Source organism: Aspergillus sclerotioniger (genome assembly GCF_003184525.1).
Source record: "Aspergillus sclerotioniger CBS 115572 chromosome Unknown BO94scaffold_6, whole genome shotgun sequence".
In the NCBI taxonomy this organism is placed as follows: Eukaryota; Fungi; Ascomycota; class Eurotiomycetes; order Eurotiales; family Aspergillaceae; genus Aspergillus; species Aspergillus sclerotioniger.
The window spans coordinates 896395-909912 of record NW_020290996.1 but is presented as its reverse complement, the minus strand read 5'-3'; the positions used below and the strand labels follow the sequence as shown (position 1 = coordinate 909912).

General features: G+C 53.2%; 5 protein-coding genes across 5 annotated transcripts; 2 read left to right on the top strand and 3 right to left on the bottom strand.

The window, feature by feature from the left end:
- The first annotated feature begins 529 nt into the window (after positions 1–529).
- BO94DRAFT_511512 (uncharacterized protein) lies at positions 530–4005 on the top strand. The gene is made up of 5 exons (XM_025609774.1): positions 530–1589; positions 1640–2596; positions 2646–2963; positions 3014–3195; positions 3338–4005. The coding sequence occupies exons 1-5, from the start codon at positions 770–772 to the stop codon at positions 3677–3679; spliced, it is 2619 nt and encodes an 872-aa protein (XP_025470456.1). The 5' UTR covers positions 530–769; the 3' UTR covers positions 3680–4005.
- On the bottom strand, positions 3866–5323 carry BO94DRAFT_532624 (acetolactate synthase regulatory subunit). Its single transcript, XM_025611158.1, has 2 exons — positions 4451–5323; positions 3866–4392 (listed from the first exon to the last, which is right to left on the bottom strand). The coding sequence occupies exons 1-2, from the start codon at positions 5251–5253 to the stop codon at positions 4215–4217; spliced, it is 981 nt and encodes a 326-aa protein (XP_025470455.1). The 5' UTR covers positions 5254–5323; the 3' UTR covers positions 3866–4214.
- A 600-nt stretch (positions 5324–5923) lies between these two features.
- On the top strand, positions 5924–8067 carry BO94DRAFT_583066 (KH domain-containing protein; the record flags this gene model as incomplete). Its single annotated transcript, XM_025615529.1, has 9 exons — positions 5924–6122; positions 6196–6275; positions 6345–6506; positions 6716–6737; positions 6811–6863; positions 6936–7100; positions 7160–7368; positions 7429–7975; positions 8044–8067. The coding sequence occupies 9 exons, from the start codon at positions 5924–5926 to the stop codon at positions 8065–8067; spliced, it is 1461 nt and encodes a 486-aa protein (XP_025470454.1).
- Positions 8068–8630: 563 nt separating this feature from the next.
- BO94DRAFT_554426 (putative RecQ family helicase RecQ) lies at positions 8631–10431 on the bottom strand (the record flags this gene model as incomplete). Its single annotated transcript, XM_025613715.1, has 4 exons — positions 8631–10022; positions 10070–10104; positions 10168–10286; positions 10352–10431. The coding sequence occupies 4 exons, from the start codon at positions 10429–10431 to the stop codon at positions 8631–8633; spliced, it is 1626 nt and encodes a 541-aa protein (XP_025470453.1).
- Positions 10432–10645: 214 nt separating this feature from the next.
- Positions 10646–13506, bottom strand: BO94DRAFT_532620 (pentatricopeptide repeat protein). The gene has a single exon (XM_025611157.1). It carries the CDS (start codon positions 13328–13330, stop codon positions 10856–10858), a length of 2475 nt encoding a protein of 824 aa, XP_025470452.1. The 5' UTR covers positions 13331–13506; the 3' UTR covers positions 10646–10855.
- Between the last annotated feature and the right edge of the window lie 12 nt (positions 13507–13518).

The window sequence follows — 13518 nt, the reverse complement described above, 5'->3', positions numbered from 1 at the left end:
AGCAGAGCTTGCTCACGGATGAACTAGCAATAAGCTTAAATGGGCTGAAGAATGGTTGGGTGGGAAAATCTGGATGGCCAAGACCAGAGGTTATCCTCCCGGTACGGTCTGCCATTCTTGACTCTTACAAAGTACGCAAATCCCTTAGATCACTTGTATGCATTTTGATTTCAATCTGTCTAGTGCCGGGGTGATATAAGTACTATGTCTATTGTCTAATCAATGAGGGGAGATTTAACCACTAATAGGCTAATGTTGACAATATATTTATAGACACGCATGTCACACTAGCCGTCGGGGAGCATATTGGGCCGACTGCGAAAGTCCTGGAAATCCATCATTCTCCAGGCATACAGCAGCCAAAAGCCGAGCATATTGAGCTCAGCAGTAAAAGTCACTTGACAGGGAAATACTGGATAAGTGACGCCAGCATAACATTCCATCCATCGCAAACGGCGGGGAAGGCGACGACCACCAGGGCAGTTGATCCCCACACCGCCCGGGCCAGCCTTACGTTGGCGATCAGCAGGCTGGACTGGCCGCCATGCTCTCCACGTCTCGAGGTCTCGCCGTGACACCAGCTCAACCCATGATTGCCTCGACTTGCCTCTGCTCTGCTTATTTATCTCCCCCCCCACCCCCCATCCTGGCCAAGCAGCCACACCGATACACTCTGCCCCTCTAACAGCGATCTATCTTGCTCTCTCGAGCTCATCATCCTGTCGTCCTCAGCCCTTATCGTTGTCCCCGCTCCCTAGCGCCAGCCACCATGGCTGAGGAGACAAGCAGGCCTCTGCTGGACGAAGAGCCACAAGCTCCCTCGACACGTCGGTCATCAACATCCATTGGCAAGGCTGCCTATCGCCCGGATACAGAACCTCATCCGTATGAGCTATCTTCCGAGTCAACCCCTCTCCTCGTCCGTCGGGATGATGATCTACTGGAATACGGCGGGACCGCTCCCAGACGACCTTCTTCCGAACAACGTCGAGCCCTCTCACCCGATGGAACACTGAAGAAACGACGAGGAAGCATACGGTGGCCGGTGTTCTGCGCTCTTCTTTCAGTGGCTGCCGTGGTCGTGATCCTCGTCTTCGCTTTCATTGCCCCAGCTGCCGTGAAGGAGTATGCTAAGGAAGCGATGGTGTTCACGCCCACCAGTGTCTCCATTGAATCGGCAAATGCGGATGGCCTTCAAGCCCGGATTCAGGGGGATCTGGTACTCGATGCACGTCGTATAGAGCACAGACCTGTACGAGACATTGGTCGTTTCGTCACCTGGATCGGAAGGGAAGTTGAAACTGGTCAATCAGAAGTCGAAGTAATGCTTCCAGAGTACGGGAATGTCCTCGTTGGCACAGCATCATTGCCCGCCATCAAAGTAAACATTCAGAACGGCCATGTGAACCATGTCGATTTCCTGGCAGAGCTGGCTCCTGGGGATTTTCAAGGCATCCGCGCCGTGGCATTGGACTGGTTAGATGGAAGACTGAAGCATCTGACAGTTACGGGAAGAACAACAGTCGACCTCAAGTCGGGCTTGCTGACCCTGGGCCAGCAGTTTCTCTCTGACTCTTTGACTTTCACAGGTCAGTTCCATCATCCATATGTTCCACATAGTCTGCTTACACGATTTTAGAAGGCGACTTTCCTGCCTTACCCACTGTCAACATCACCAACTTCAATGTCCATGACCCAGAAGAAGCTGGAAAGCAGGGCGCCATGGCGGTTGATGCCTCGGTCGCGGTTCAGTTTGATTCGCCGGTTGGCCTGAGCATCCCTCCCCTCGGGTTCGAGATCTTGGTCCCCAATTGCTCTCCGGGGGACCCGCAGATTTTGGTAGCAGCTGCCACGACCCAAGAGTTCCCAGTTATCCCTGGTGAGCCGACATTAGTTGACGTCGCTGGAATTGTCAGAGGCCTCTCTGATGACTTGACTCGAACTTGCCCCGGGGAAAAGAGTTCCCCTCTCGATTTCCTAGTCAAGAGTTACATGCAGGGACTCGGCACCACCGTCTATGTTCGTGGGGCGGACGCACCCTCCCTAGCTACCCCTGACTGGGTCGTGGACATCCTCAAAAGCGTGACAGTGCCATTGAGTTTCACTGGGCATGCCCTTGATAACCTTGTTCGGAACTTCACAATGTCGGACGTGCACTTTACCCTGCCTGATCCCTTTGCGGATCCCGATTCTCCCGAGTCACAGCCGACGGTGTCTGCACTGGTCAAGGTGTTGATTGGGCTGCCAAAAGAACTGGGTCTTCAGTTGGATGTTCCCAGAGTCCGCGCTACTGCTGATGTGTATTACAGTGGCAGTAAGCTTGGGATCCTGGATTTGCACCAATGGCAGCCGGCCAACTCAACCATGCTAGACGATGTCGATGGCTCGCCAGCGTTGTATATCGACTTTGGTATCAAGAAAGCGCCACTTGAGGTGACGGATGAGGATGTCTTGACTGATGTTCTTCAAGACTTGATTTTTCAAGGAAAAAGAATCAAGCTTGACGTTGCCGCTAGTGTTGATGCGGAGGTCACCACGGGACTCGGCACTTTTACAGTCCGTGAGATACCAGCACAGGGGGAAGTGGTAGTGAAGCGTAAGTTCTGAGGAGCAGATTCTCCCGGCTATCCACTGATCATTTATAGCTCCTTATGGTGGCTCATTGGACCAGTTGACTCCACATATTGAATCGGTGGAACTGGGGGCTACTACTGCTTCATCTCTTCTTGTGAAGGCCCGGGTCAACGCCACCAATCCCTCGCCATATTCGGCTTCGGTACCTTTGATCGATTTCCTGCTGCTCTTCAATGGCTCGAAAGTGGCGCATATAACTGCGAAAGACGTGACCATCGTTCCCGGCGTCAATGACGGCATTGCGGTGGACCTTCTATGGAGCCCGCTTGCTTTGGATGGTTCGACTGGTGTCACTGCTGGTCGCGAGTTGCTCTCCAACTATATTTCAGGTAAGTCTACAGGTCCTCTTTAACCACTTTCTGTCTAACCATCATGACAGGATATAATACTACTGTCACGATCCAAACCCACGAAGGGACCATCCCGGGACTGCCCAAGCTCGGGAAGGCACTGTCTAAGCTCGGGCTCGAGGTCCAGATACCTCGGGTGCCCGTTCCCCGAGCCCCCGGTACCGGAGGCGACCCCGACGATGGTTCGACGGGATTTATTCAAGGAGCTACGGTATTATCTACTTTCATGGATATCGTCTCTCTTCACTCTCATGAATATCACATATAATATATATATGCCATGAACATCAAGTCATTTATTCAAGAAGAGCGCTCCGTTCAAGAGGATAACTAACTTGCGTGAGCGCTGCTAGATGCACCTCTGGTCATCGACGGCCGAATTTACTTTATCCTCACCATTCCCCAATACAACCATCCATATCACCTCGGTATATGCGAAAGCGTACTATGAAGGGGACGAAGAGGTCGGCACCATCGACTATCGGGTCCCATTCGCGGTGCCTCCGGGGATCTCAGTCACTCCACGACTGCCTGTCGACCTGAACCTCGGCGGCATTGGTTATGACGCCTTGAAGAAAGCCCTAGGAGGCACTCTCGGACTGGACGCCGTGGCGCAAGTTGGCGTTCAGATCCAACACTATAGGGATATAGTGTTCTATCATGGCAAGGGGATCACCGCACGAGTCAAACTTTAGCTACACCGCCCCCCTCCCTTTCACTCAAATGCTTTCTTAATTTCATGCTTTGTAGCGGGCTCATATCGTCTCGTTCTAGTCGGGTTGGACTCGAAACGGCGTTATGGTATAGAACGGGCGTCCAAGGTTGAGTGGAAAATTGAGCTGGTCTTGATAATTGGAAATTGTACTAGAATACTTGCTGGTCTATTGCCGTTGTGTTCTTTAATGCCAACAAAATGGGAATTGATGGAAATTGTCTAACCTTCCATGGGAAGAGACTGGCCTGACGGCACCACTATCAACGATAAAGATACGGCTAATAATAGTATAGCCCCAAATCTACGGCTCTACACCCATCAATCCAACTATCATTATGTGCCATAGCGCAATATCCAAAAAGAAGAAGGAAGGATGCAGAAAGACGTATTCAACATAATAAGTCAAGAAAAGCCTAACTCGACAGGGCAGTGTCCGATTTACAGATGATTAAGCCCAGGAGGATGAGGAGGAAAATACATTCGGCTTTTTCATTGCGGGATATAAGACATGGCAATTAACCGGGGGGGAGGGTGCTGGCGTCGACGACGTCAGCGGCGTCCTTCTCGATCTCCTCGCTGGGCTCGAAGAGAGGAGAACGGGGAAGGGCCATGAGACCGGTACGGGTCGACTCCAGGACACCGAAGGGGCCGATGAGCTTCATGAAGGAGTCGATACGGGAGGGCTTGGCGGAGCTGTTTGAATTTTGATTAGCACTGCTGCCTGAAGTTATTTTGATGGGACAAAACCTACACTTCAACAATGCAGTTGTTGGTGCTGATGTCCAGAACCTTGCCGCCAAACTGGTGAGTCAGACGAGTGATAGCATCGAGATGCTCGTGCTTGTGTCTCAGGGCCTGACTGTGGGGCAAGTTGCGAGGGTGGAATTCGGTCTTCGCGATCTGGCCCTCGGCCTTGTCCTTCTGACCTTCGGCGGGCTCTCCGGGGGTGGTGATCTCGCGGTGGTGCTGGAGCAATTCCTCGAAGAACTCGGGACCCAGGATGCTGACCTTGGCGAGGAGCAGCTCGCGCTGGACCAGAGCCGAGTCGGTGTAATCGAGGACAGCCCAGACGGGGACCAGATCGTCCAGCTGACGACGGGCCTGCTCAACGACACCGTCCTGACCCTGCAAGACGATGGTCATACGAGACAGATCCTCCACCTCGGTGTTACAGACGACGAGACTGTCGATGTTGAAGCCACGGGCGGCGAGAATACCCGACACGCGGGATAGCACACCGGGCTCGTTCTGCACCAGACAGTTCAGGATATGGCGCTTGGGAGGGTTGGTGGGCGTGGTGGGAGTTTCGTAGAGGATGGACGAAACGGCCGTGGGGGCATCCCATTGGGGAGAGGCATCAGATACGGGCAGGGGGAGAGGAGACCGGCGATGCAGGGCCTTGTAGGCCAGAGCTGAAGTCGAGCTGGACGAGGCCCGGGAGGAGATGGTGGTGAATCGGGGGAGAGAGGCGGCCAGTCGCGAGGTTCTGCTCGCAACGGAGAGGAAAGGCGCCGATGCTGTCGATGACAGCATCAGAGGACGCCGGAAAGCCATGATCGCCGCGGATTGGCCTTGGAGGAAAGGCAGGCGGAGCGAAATGGGCAGCAGTCCTTTTCAACTGGGTCGGAGAATGAAGTCCGCAGTCATCGATCGCATTTTATACCGGCGGGCCTTCCGACCTCGGGGACGCCGCTGACTCAGTCCCGTCTTTACCAGTCCGTGACCATACCGCCTGGCTGGTTTGGGGTTAGCCTCTCTCACATGATCGGGGCTCTTTCTTCCTTCATCGTCTTCAAGTCCATCGATTATTGTTCGTCTGGTGTTATCGGTGACATAACACGCTCTTCCCAGCTTCAAGGGCGAGATTCTCGACATCAACCAGTCTAAGCCTGGACGTCCGACTGGCACTTGTTCTGGGAATTGTAGGAGAAAGTTTGTCTGTATGGATTCCCTTTTCGTCTGTTACCTACATGGGCGCTGTCATTGGCCGCTAACTTCTCCGGAGTCCCAGGCCGGCGTCCACCCCGTGCTGCAACTGCTGCTGTTGTTCTGCGGTTGTTACACTAGCGTCCACCGGGCTGATCGTTAAACTCCACCGCCTGCGAAAGTCCTGTGCAAGTTTATCTTGGCCTTTTCGGGCCTTCCTTGCTGCCTTGCCTTCCCACTTCACTTGGGCTTTCCGATCCCTCTCCCCTTTCATCTCGCCCTCTGCAAACCCGATACTATGGACGACCGCCGCTCGAAACGCTCCCGCTTCGACCAGACCGAGCCGGAAGTGCGACGCCCATCGCGCTTCGACCGCCGTTCTCGATCCCCGTCATCGCGACAGTCCGAATCGACTCGAGCCCGCAGTCCTCTCAGTCGTGAGCCTCGGAGCCCTAGCGCAGACCCTGCGAAGAAAGCCGATCCCGCCGCCGCAGCTGGTATGTTCGACTCTCTGTATAGTGGCAAGAATTGGAGGTGGGACTAGCAGAACTAACCCGGAGTCATCCACAGCTGCCGCCGCCGCTAAGATTAACGCCCAGTTGCAGGCCAAGAAGGGGATCCAGCATGTTGACGTTCCCCCAATTCGCTCGGTAAGCATGAGACAGATAGTCCTTGGTACCTGATCAACACAAGCAAGACTGACTTTTGTTACTACGTAGAACTCCAGCCCCATGCCAACATCCGGCTCGCCGGCCGGCGCAGACGCTTCGGGAAAGTTGAACACGGATATCTACGTTGCTGATGGAGACTATATCAAGGATATTGAGATTAATGACTTGCGCAACCGTTACACGCTGACTAAAGGCTCTACTCAGAAGATGGTAATTACTCCTATTGCATCCGCTGATCCTCCAGGCACACATGTCGCAAGCTGGCTTCCGTCGTCGCCATGCGCCTTTGCTTGGTTTTCTTTTCTTTTGTCCTCGTTTTTATTTTGTGGTTATGGCTAAAGCTTACCCAAGTCAACATCATGCATAGCATCCCACTTGCCCTCATTTGCATCTGCTGACCTCCGCTGCGTGACATCTAGATCAAAGACGAAACTGGCGCCGGTACGCCTTCATTCCATATTATACTTTTATCAACGTTTGACTCAAGAAGGAAGCTCATGATTTTTCTTTTAAGATGTCACGACCAGAGGAAACTACTATCCGGATAAGACCATGGCCACTGCTGCGGTACGTTTATCTTGCACTTCAAGTGGCTGGGACATCGTCATCTAACATGAGACCTGACCGGTATTTCTGCAGAACCCCCCACTATATCTCCACGTAACAAGCACGAACAAAGAAGGCCTCGAAAAGGCCGTGGCCTTGATTGACGATCTCATGAAGAAGGAGCTCCCCAACCTCGTCGATGAGCGCCGATTCCGTCGGCGGGAGCCCGAACAAGTGGAGCGGGATGAATACGGCCGTGTATGTACTACCAGGTCATATCAGTCTATCCTACTTGACCGGGAACTAATTGAATCTAGCGCAAATGGCCCGAGGAGCGGATCCCTGTCGATCTCGAACCGATCCCTGGGTTCAACCTCCGCGCCCAGGTTGTCGGGCAGGGCGGTGCATACGTCAAGCACATCCAGCAGAAGACCCGATGCAAGGTCCAGATCAAGGGTCGTGGCTCGGGCTTCATGGAGCCCAGCACTGGCCGGGAAAGCGATGAGCCGATGTTTCTGCACGTTGCGTGAGTAACATCACTCCTAACATACCCAATACTCCGAACTAAACATCTAACACTCCCCAGTGGCCCCGATCCCAACGATGTCCAGGGCGCAAAGTCTCTGTGTGAGGATCTGCTAGCCAATGTCCGGGAACAGTACCAGCGTTTCAAGGAGAACCCGCCTCAGCACAGCTACGGTGGCTACGGTGGCCACAGTGGCCAGCGCGGAGACCGGTATCACTACGGCGGAGGCTACGGTGGTGGCGGTGGTGGTGGCGGCGGCGGTGGATATGGTAGTAATCACCAGCATCAGAACTCGCCCTCTGCGACGGCAAGCCCGTCGACACAAGCCGCGGGAGCGAATGGTTCGGGGACCGGCACTCCGGACTACAGCGCTCAGTATGCCCAGTACTACGGATCCGATCCGTATGCTGCCTACGGCGGATACCAGAACTACGTCGCCTATTATCAGTATTACCAGCAGGCTGCAGCTCAGCAACAGCAGCAACAGCAACAGTCCCAGAGCCCTGCTCCTCCACCGCCCCCGCCAGCCAGTGAGGCTCCCCCTCCTCCGCCTCCGGGATCCGGCTCTCCGCCGCCCCCTCCGCCGCCCGGCGGTAGCTACAGCGCTGTAAGTCCCATATTGCAGATGTATATCGTATATCCAAGCGCCGGCACTGACTGTACTGCTCGATTTAGGTCCCTCCCCCTCCAGGACTGTGATGACTATGACGATGTGATCAAGGAGCTATCACAACATAGCCTAGAGCTAAAGGATAGCTATCCTTATATACGAATACAAAACAGGTAATTCAATGCGGGTGCAATGGATTACTTTGCCTGCCAGCGAACCAATCGACCACAGAGTCGCATCTTGGCCATCTGTATTTTTAGTCCCTCGCGTCCTGGTGGATCTGTCGTTCTCATTCAACAGAGGTTTGGTCTGCGTTGCCAAAATCGGGAAGTCTGCGCTTAATCCTTGATGCTAAAAAAGAATCTGGTGCTGTTTTGCCCAGCGAAATATCTGGCTTTATCAATGTGTTGGTTCTGGTAGGACGACGTCTGCTCTCAGGAGGCTAGCGTAAGAATCTCATTCCAGCCATTGAATCATCATACTGATCCTTTTTACGTACACTGACCCGAGAAAGAACGATCACAAAACGTATCGGTATACTGGAGTGGTGGATCTGCAAGATATAGCATCGATATCCTGTGTGGTTTAAGATTTCCCAGAATAGTAATTAAAATCCTTATACAAGATTTTAGACCAATTCCATGCCCCAGCTTCACGGAAAGACGCCTGGGAACATCCTCTGCATGTACCACGGGGTGTTCATATCCACAAAGTCCTCCAGGCGACTTTCGGGTGCCATTCTCGCCTTCCGCTTAGCAAGAGCATGCGGACCTTCTTTGCAAAAATCGCACGCAAAGTCACATGGTGAGGCATTGGGCCCACTGGAATGCGCCCCCGACGATGTAGGGACTTGGGAGCCCATCTTTTCAAGCTCGACGTCCCCAAAGAAATCTTTTATCAGGTTGTGTCTGCATCGTGTAGTATTTTCGCAGTAGCTGATCACTTTCTCGAAGCTAGCGAGTCTAGAAAGCTGGTTCTGAACGGTGGTTTGTGTCTTGTTGTTCTGGTAGTTCATTTGTCCACCAGTGCGGTTGCGAGCGTTCTCAATGTCTCGCTGCAGACGGTCAAGAATCCTGTCGCGTTCTTGAGTATTGTAGTAGACGATTGATGCTGCAGCACGACCATCACGGCCTGCACGGCCAGATTCTTGGACAAACCCTTCAAAGCTCCGCGGTGGGCTCCAGTGAATAACGAATCGGACATGAGGGCTGTCAATGCCCATGCCGAACGCAGTAGTAGCGACGATTACGTAAAATGCTGGCACCTTCGGTGACTCGTCTTTGTTTGAGCGCTGAGGGAAGATCTTGGACGATGTCCATTCGGACTGTATACGGGTTCGATCTTCAGAGGATAAGCCAGCGTGGTAAGCCACCGCGTGGATGCGGCCTGGCCAACTTGCTGCGAGGGCAGGGGCAAGTTTATCGGAGACGGTTCTGAGAGGCACGTAGATAATCCCAGATATTGGGGGAAGAGCGGCAGGAGCAGCACCTGTTATGGCCTCTCTTCGAGCCTGCACAGACTGCAGCCATGAGACGAGGTTGTTGATTTGGAAACCTTCCGGCTCTGTGGGGTCACTAGCAAAATCATCGAGGTACCTAATCTCGTAGTGAATGTTTGGGCGTGCAGAAGGGGTATTGAAAATCTTCAACTGGGAAGCGTCCAATCCAAGAAGCTTGATGATGTCTTCCCGGACACGAGGCGTTGCAGTCGCTGTAAGGGCACTGATTGGGACCGGTGGATCTGTCAGAGTTCGCTTGAACCAACCCAACTCTTTGTATGCGGGCCGAAAGTCATGACCCCATTCGCTAATGCAATGGGCTTCATCGATAGCAACACGAATCAGCTCTCCTTGGCGGTGAATCGTTTGGAGATTGCGTCGGAACATCTCTGTCTGACAGAGTTCCGGCGTTACGTAGAGGAGCCGGGTTCTTGGATGGCCGGACAGTAGATCATCCAAGACCACACGTCTTTCGGCAATAGGAGTCGTCGAGTTGATCGTTGCTACTGTAACTCCTAAAGCCTGAAGTGCTTTTACCTGATCTGTCTGCGTGACGCATTAAAAACCGCTCGCGAAGGAACCTAGATACTGACCATCAAGGCAAGCAAAGGGCAAATCACAATGGTTACTAAAGAGGACGTTAGATGCAATTCGGGGAGCGAGAGGGCCAGACGAATGATGGGAGACCAACCGCCATGGCTAATTACTGCAGGTAGTTGGAAGCACAAGCTTTTCCCAAAGGAAGTGTTTGCCTGCAAAAACACATCGTGGCCGTCAATAGCGGCGGAGATCACTTCACGCTGAAGGGGACTATATATGTAGTCTGTCTTAGTTCGGGTTCTAGATCAGAAGTTGTTGGACGGGTTGGAACATACCGAAACGACTTCTTCTGGAAGACTCGGCGGAGGTAGAAATCTATATCCACTTTCTGGCGCTTGACACTCCTGCTGCCCATTTCTGCAGCATTGTAGGTAGGAGGCACCGGCGATGGAATCGGAGAGCTGGATTGCAAGACAAACGAACACTGCCAAAGTCGGGACCCGATCCACCGCCTGGAGAAGGCGGAAGGAACGACCACCAGAGCCACGTGACACAGACTGTCCCAATCGGGATGGCGGATGGGGATGCCAAGTTCTATACTAAACGATAAGATTTAAGAGTTGAATTCTGTGGATTTTGCCTGCTGAACGATCTGAAGAAAGGAAAAAAAAAGATAGAAAAGACACTAATAGTACTAACACACGAGCTTGTTCACTGTACAGGATAACAAGTGGCAACCTCAGCGGTTGCCGTCGAAAACACCGCAATCAGGCTTCACCTGAGGGTATATATAACAGGTCTATAATGTACATGCATCCCCGGCCCTTTCCCAGTCCCCGTTAGTTATAACGCCTCTGAACTCTATTCATCTGCCTCTCTAGTTCCTCCCTGACAGCCAGGACGTCCTGCGCCTTGCGCTTCTCGGGCTGCCAGATCCTTTCGATCTGCAGCCAGGCTTTCATGAGCTCCTCGGGTCCACAGCAAGCACCAAACGCCCGGAGAATGATGATGACCATCCGGCGGCCGAGAAATACGCCATTCTCAATCCGACGCTCATTTTCTTCCAACGCTTGCGGCTCAGGCTGTGGATTCTGAGCTTGCTGTTTGAACAACTCGTCAATGTCGACGTCCTCATCCGATTGATCCATCACCTGTTGTTCCTGTTTTCGAACTTCATCAGACTCCTTGACAGCGGTGTCAGCCAATGGTAATGGTGTGTACAGGCCACTGGGCTTTCGCGAGATAGATGGCCAGCCTACTTCAAGAACGACAGGGCCATGGCGTAACGTATTCTCTGCGACGGGCTTCTCCGGTTGAATGCGGAACATTTCAGTGAGTCTCCTCCTTGACTCATAGAGGGCACGTAGATAGGCTTTCCATGTCACTTGCAACCGTTCGGCCGTCCAGCCCTTTCGGTGGCGCCCGTTGCGGGCGAATCCATCAAACAGTAAAAGGTAGATCATGCCACGTGGGGGAACCACGAATACTTTCTCCATGTCTGCAAGAATAGACATGAATGCATGTATATCAGCCGTATGGTGGGCGTGCAGTGAGAGAAATATATGGAACGTCCGTGTGTCAGGGATCGCCCGGACTGAATTCTGAAGAGCCCGATGGTGTTCGGGCAGGATACCTTGGAGTGGCGCGGATTCTTGCAGAACCCGACCCAACTTCCTAACTCGGCTTCGGTATAGGTTCATCTCCGATGTAAGATTGGAGCTTCCTGGATGTTTGGACCCGAGACTTAGGTCGCCTTCTTGGTGTGAGGTTGCCTGAGTCTCCAGCATTCGTGCATAGAGCTGCTGTGCCGTTTCCACATCTCCCGCGCGAATGAAAGACGCCATTAGGCAATTCATCACGACCGTGTCAACGATCTCACCACTCGACACGAAACCGTCAAACGCCTGTTGAATACCAGCAATATCCCCTTGCATGCCACAATAATAGAGTTGGGAGACCTTCCCGAAGCGCCGGAACTTGATATTACGCTTCTTCATTTCTTCTAATAGTCGCTCCGCAACAGTGAACTGGCTCGCTTTGATGGCGATATCGAAGAGGATGGTGAATACAACACCATCAGATTTGATGCCTCCTATATGTTCCATTTGCTGCCAGATACCAATTGCCTTCACCAAATCTCGTTTGCGTACCTTGCCTGCTGCCCGTCCCGCAAGATGTATAGCGGAACTCCACAGTGAGAGGGACATGGGCAGCTTTGCAGTAACCATGTCTTCCACCAACGCAAGGTAGCGGCGAGCATCGACCCAGCGGCGATGGGGAGGATCAGCAAATCGACGTAGGAGAGCCCCACGGGAGCGCTTGGACAAGCAGGCAACTCCGGGGGAAGGCAGATCTCTGTAGAGTCGAAACACATAATGGTTCGATATCTTTTCGTCCCACATAGCGTCTAGAAAAACCTCCACGGAATGGTACTCCAAGGCATCGCGCGAGTTGTCCACCTTCTTCTGGGGCACTTCAATAGAGGGCAACCCCTTCGGTGGCTCATTTGCGACAAGATCAACTGCCTGTTTCCAGTTTAGTGAATCACCGAAGGCAGCTCGGTATACGTGTGAGGTCGATATGTATGTCTTCTTGGTTGGACTCGTTCTCCTGCAGTGGCGATATTTCTCCGGCTTGTTCGAAGAATCCGACAGGCGGTTGATTCCTTCACCTTCGGGGGTGATGCGGCTCGCGGTAGAGCCATCTCCGCTAGTTGGGCTCGTATCTGCCGTTGGTATCTCATCTTCTAATGTTTCCAGTGATGATTCTTGCAATCCTGCATGTTGATGTAATGTTGAACTCGTACTCGTGCCTTGATAGCGATTGTTGAATGAAGGACCCTCGGACGGGCTGCTCGCAAAACGGTTTTCATCGCCATCATCATCCTCTACTCTCAATGCAACCCCGGAATTGATCATTCGTTGTGCACTTGAATGATGCAGACCCCCCGCCGATGAGCCTAGACAATCAAGGCGATGCTTCGACGACAATTGCCTACGGTGTGCCAAACGCCGGTCCTGCCATCTAACCATGTTCCCCCCTGTAGTATTCATGGGAACCGTGGACAGCCCCCTGGCGCGAGGGGCATGCTCATGACAGTAACCTGCCACGACCAAGGAGCTGACGAAAAGATCTGCTAGCGACGCCGCGGAAGGGCGAGCACGCCTGGAGCCGAGTCGTCTGATAGAGGCATTGTAGGAGAACGAGTCGGGAGTTGACATCGAAGTGTAGCGGGCGGGGAGGCTCGTATCCAACCGCTGCGAGGGGGGTAGTCGCAGGTCGGGCGAGCTCTGGTACCTATTGGGAGGAGGCATGAGATGGCAGACATCGTGGCATTGGATCAGCCCTGCATGTCCCGAGGAAAACTCGAGCAGCTTGACGAGGAGGGAGCCGGCTGCTCTTCAAGCGTGGCTAGCCGCGGGTTGGGGGGAAGAAGGCAAGGGTCCCAGAGGGTAGAGGGTTGCAGGGTAAAGTATTAGACAGCGAGGTGAGCTCCGCGTCA

Excerpts from the sequence above, each read along its gene's own strand:
- BO94DRAFT_511512 (XM_025609774.1), top strand. The coding sequence starts at position 770 with ATGGCTGAGGAGACAAGCAGGCCTCTGCTGGACGAAGAGCCACAAGCT. Across the intron at positions 1,590-1,639 it reads TGACTCTTTGACTTTCACAG|AAGGCGACTTTCCTGCCTTA; the intron begins GTCAGTTCCATC and ends ACACGATTTTAG. Across the intron at positions 3,196-3,337 it reads GATTTATTCAAGGAGCTACG|ATGCACCTCTGGTCATCGAC; the intron begins GTATTATCTACT and ends GAGCGCTGCTAG.
- BO94DRAFT_532624 (XM_025611158.1), bottom strand. The coding sequence starts at position 5,253 with ATGGCTTTCCGGCGTCCTCTGATGCTGTCATCGACAGCATCGGCGCCT. Across the intron at positions 4,393-4,450 it reads AACAACTGCATTGTTGAAGT|CTCCGCCAAGCCCTCCCGTA; the intron begins GTAGGTTTTGTC and ends AAATTCAAACAG.
- BO94DRAFT_532620 (XM_025611157.1), bottom strand. The coding sequence starts at position 13,330 with ATGCCTCCTCCCAATAGGTACCAGAGCTCGCCCGACCTGCGACTACCC.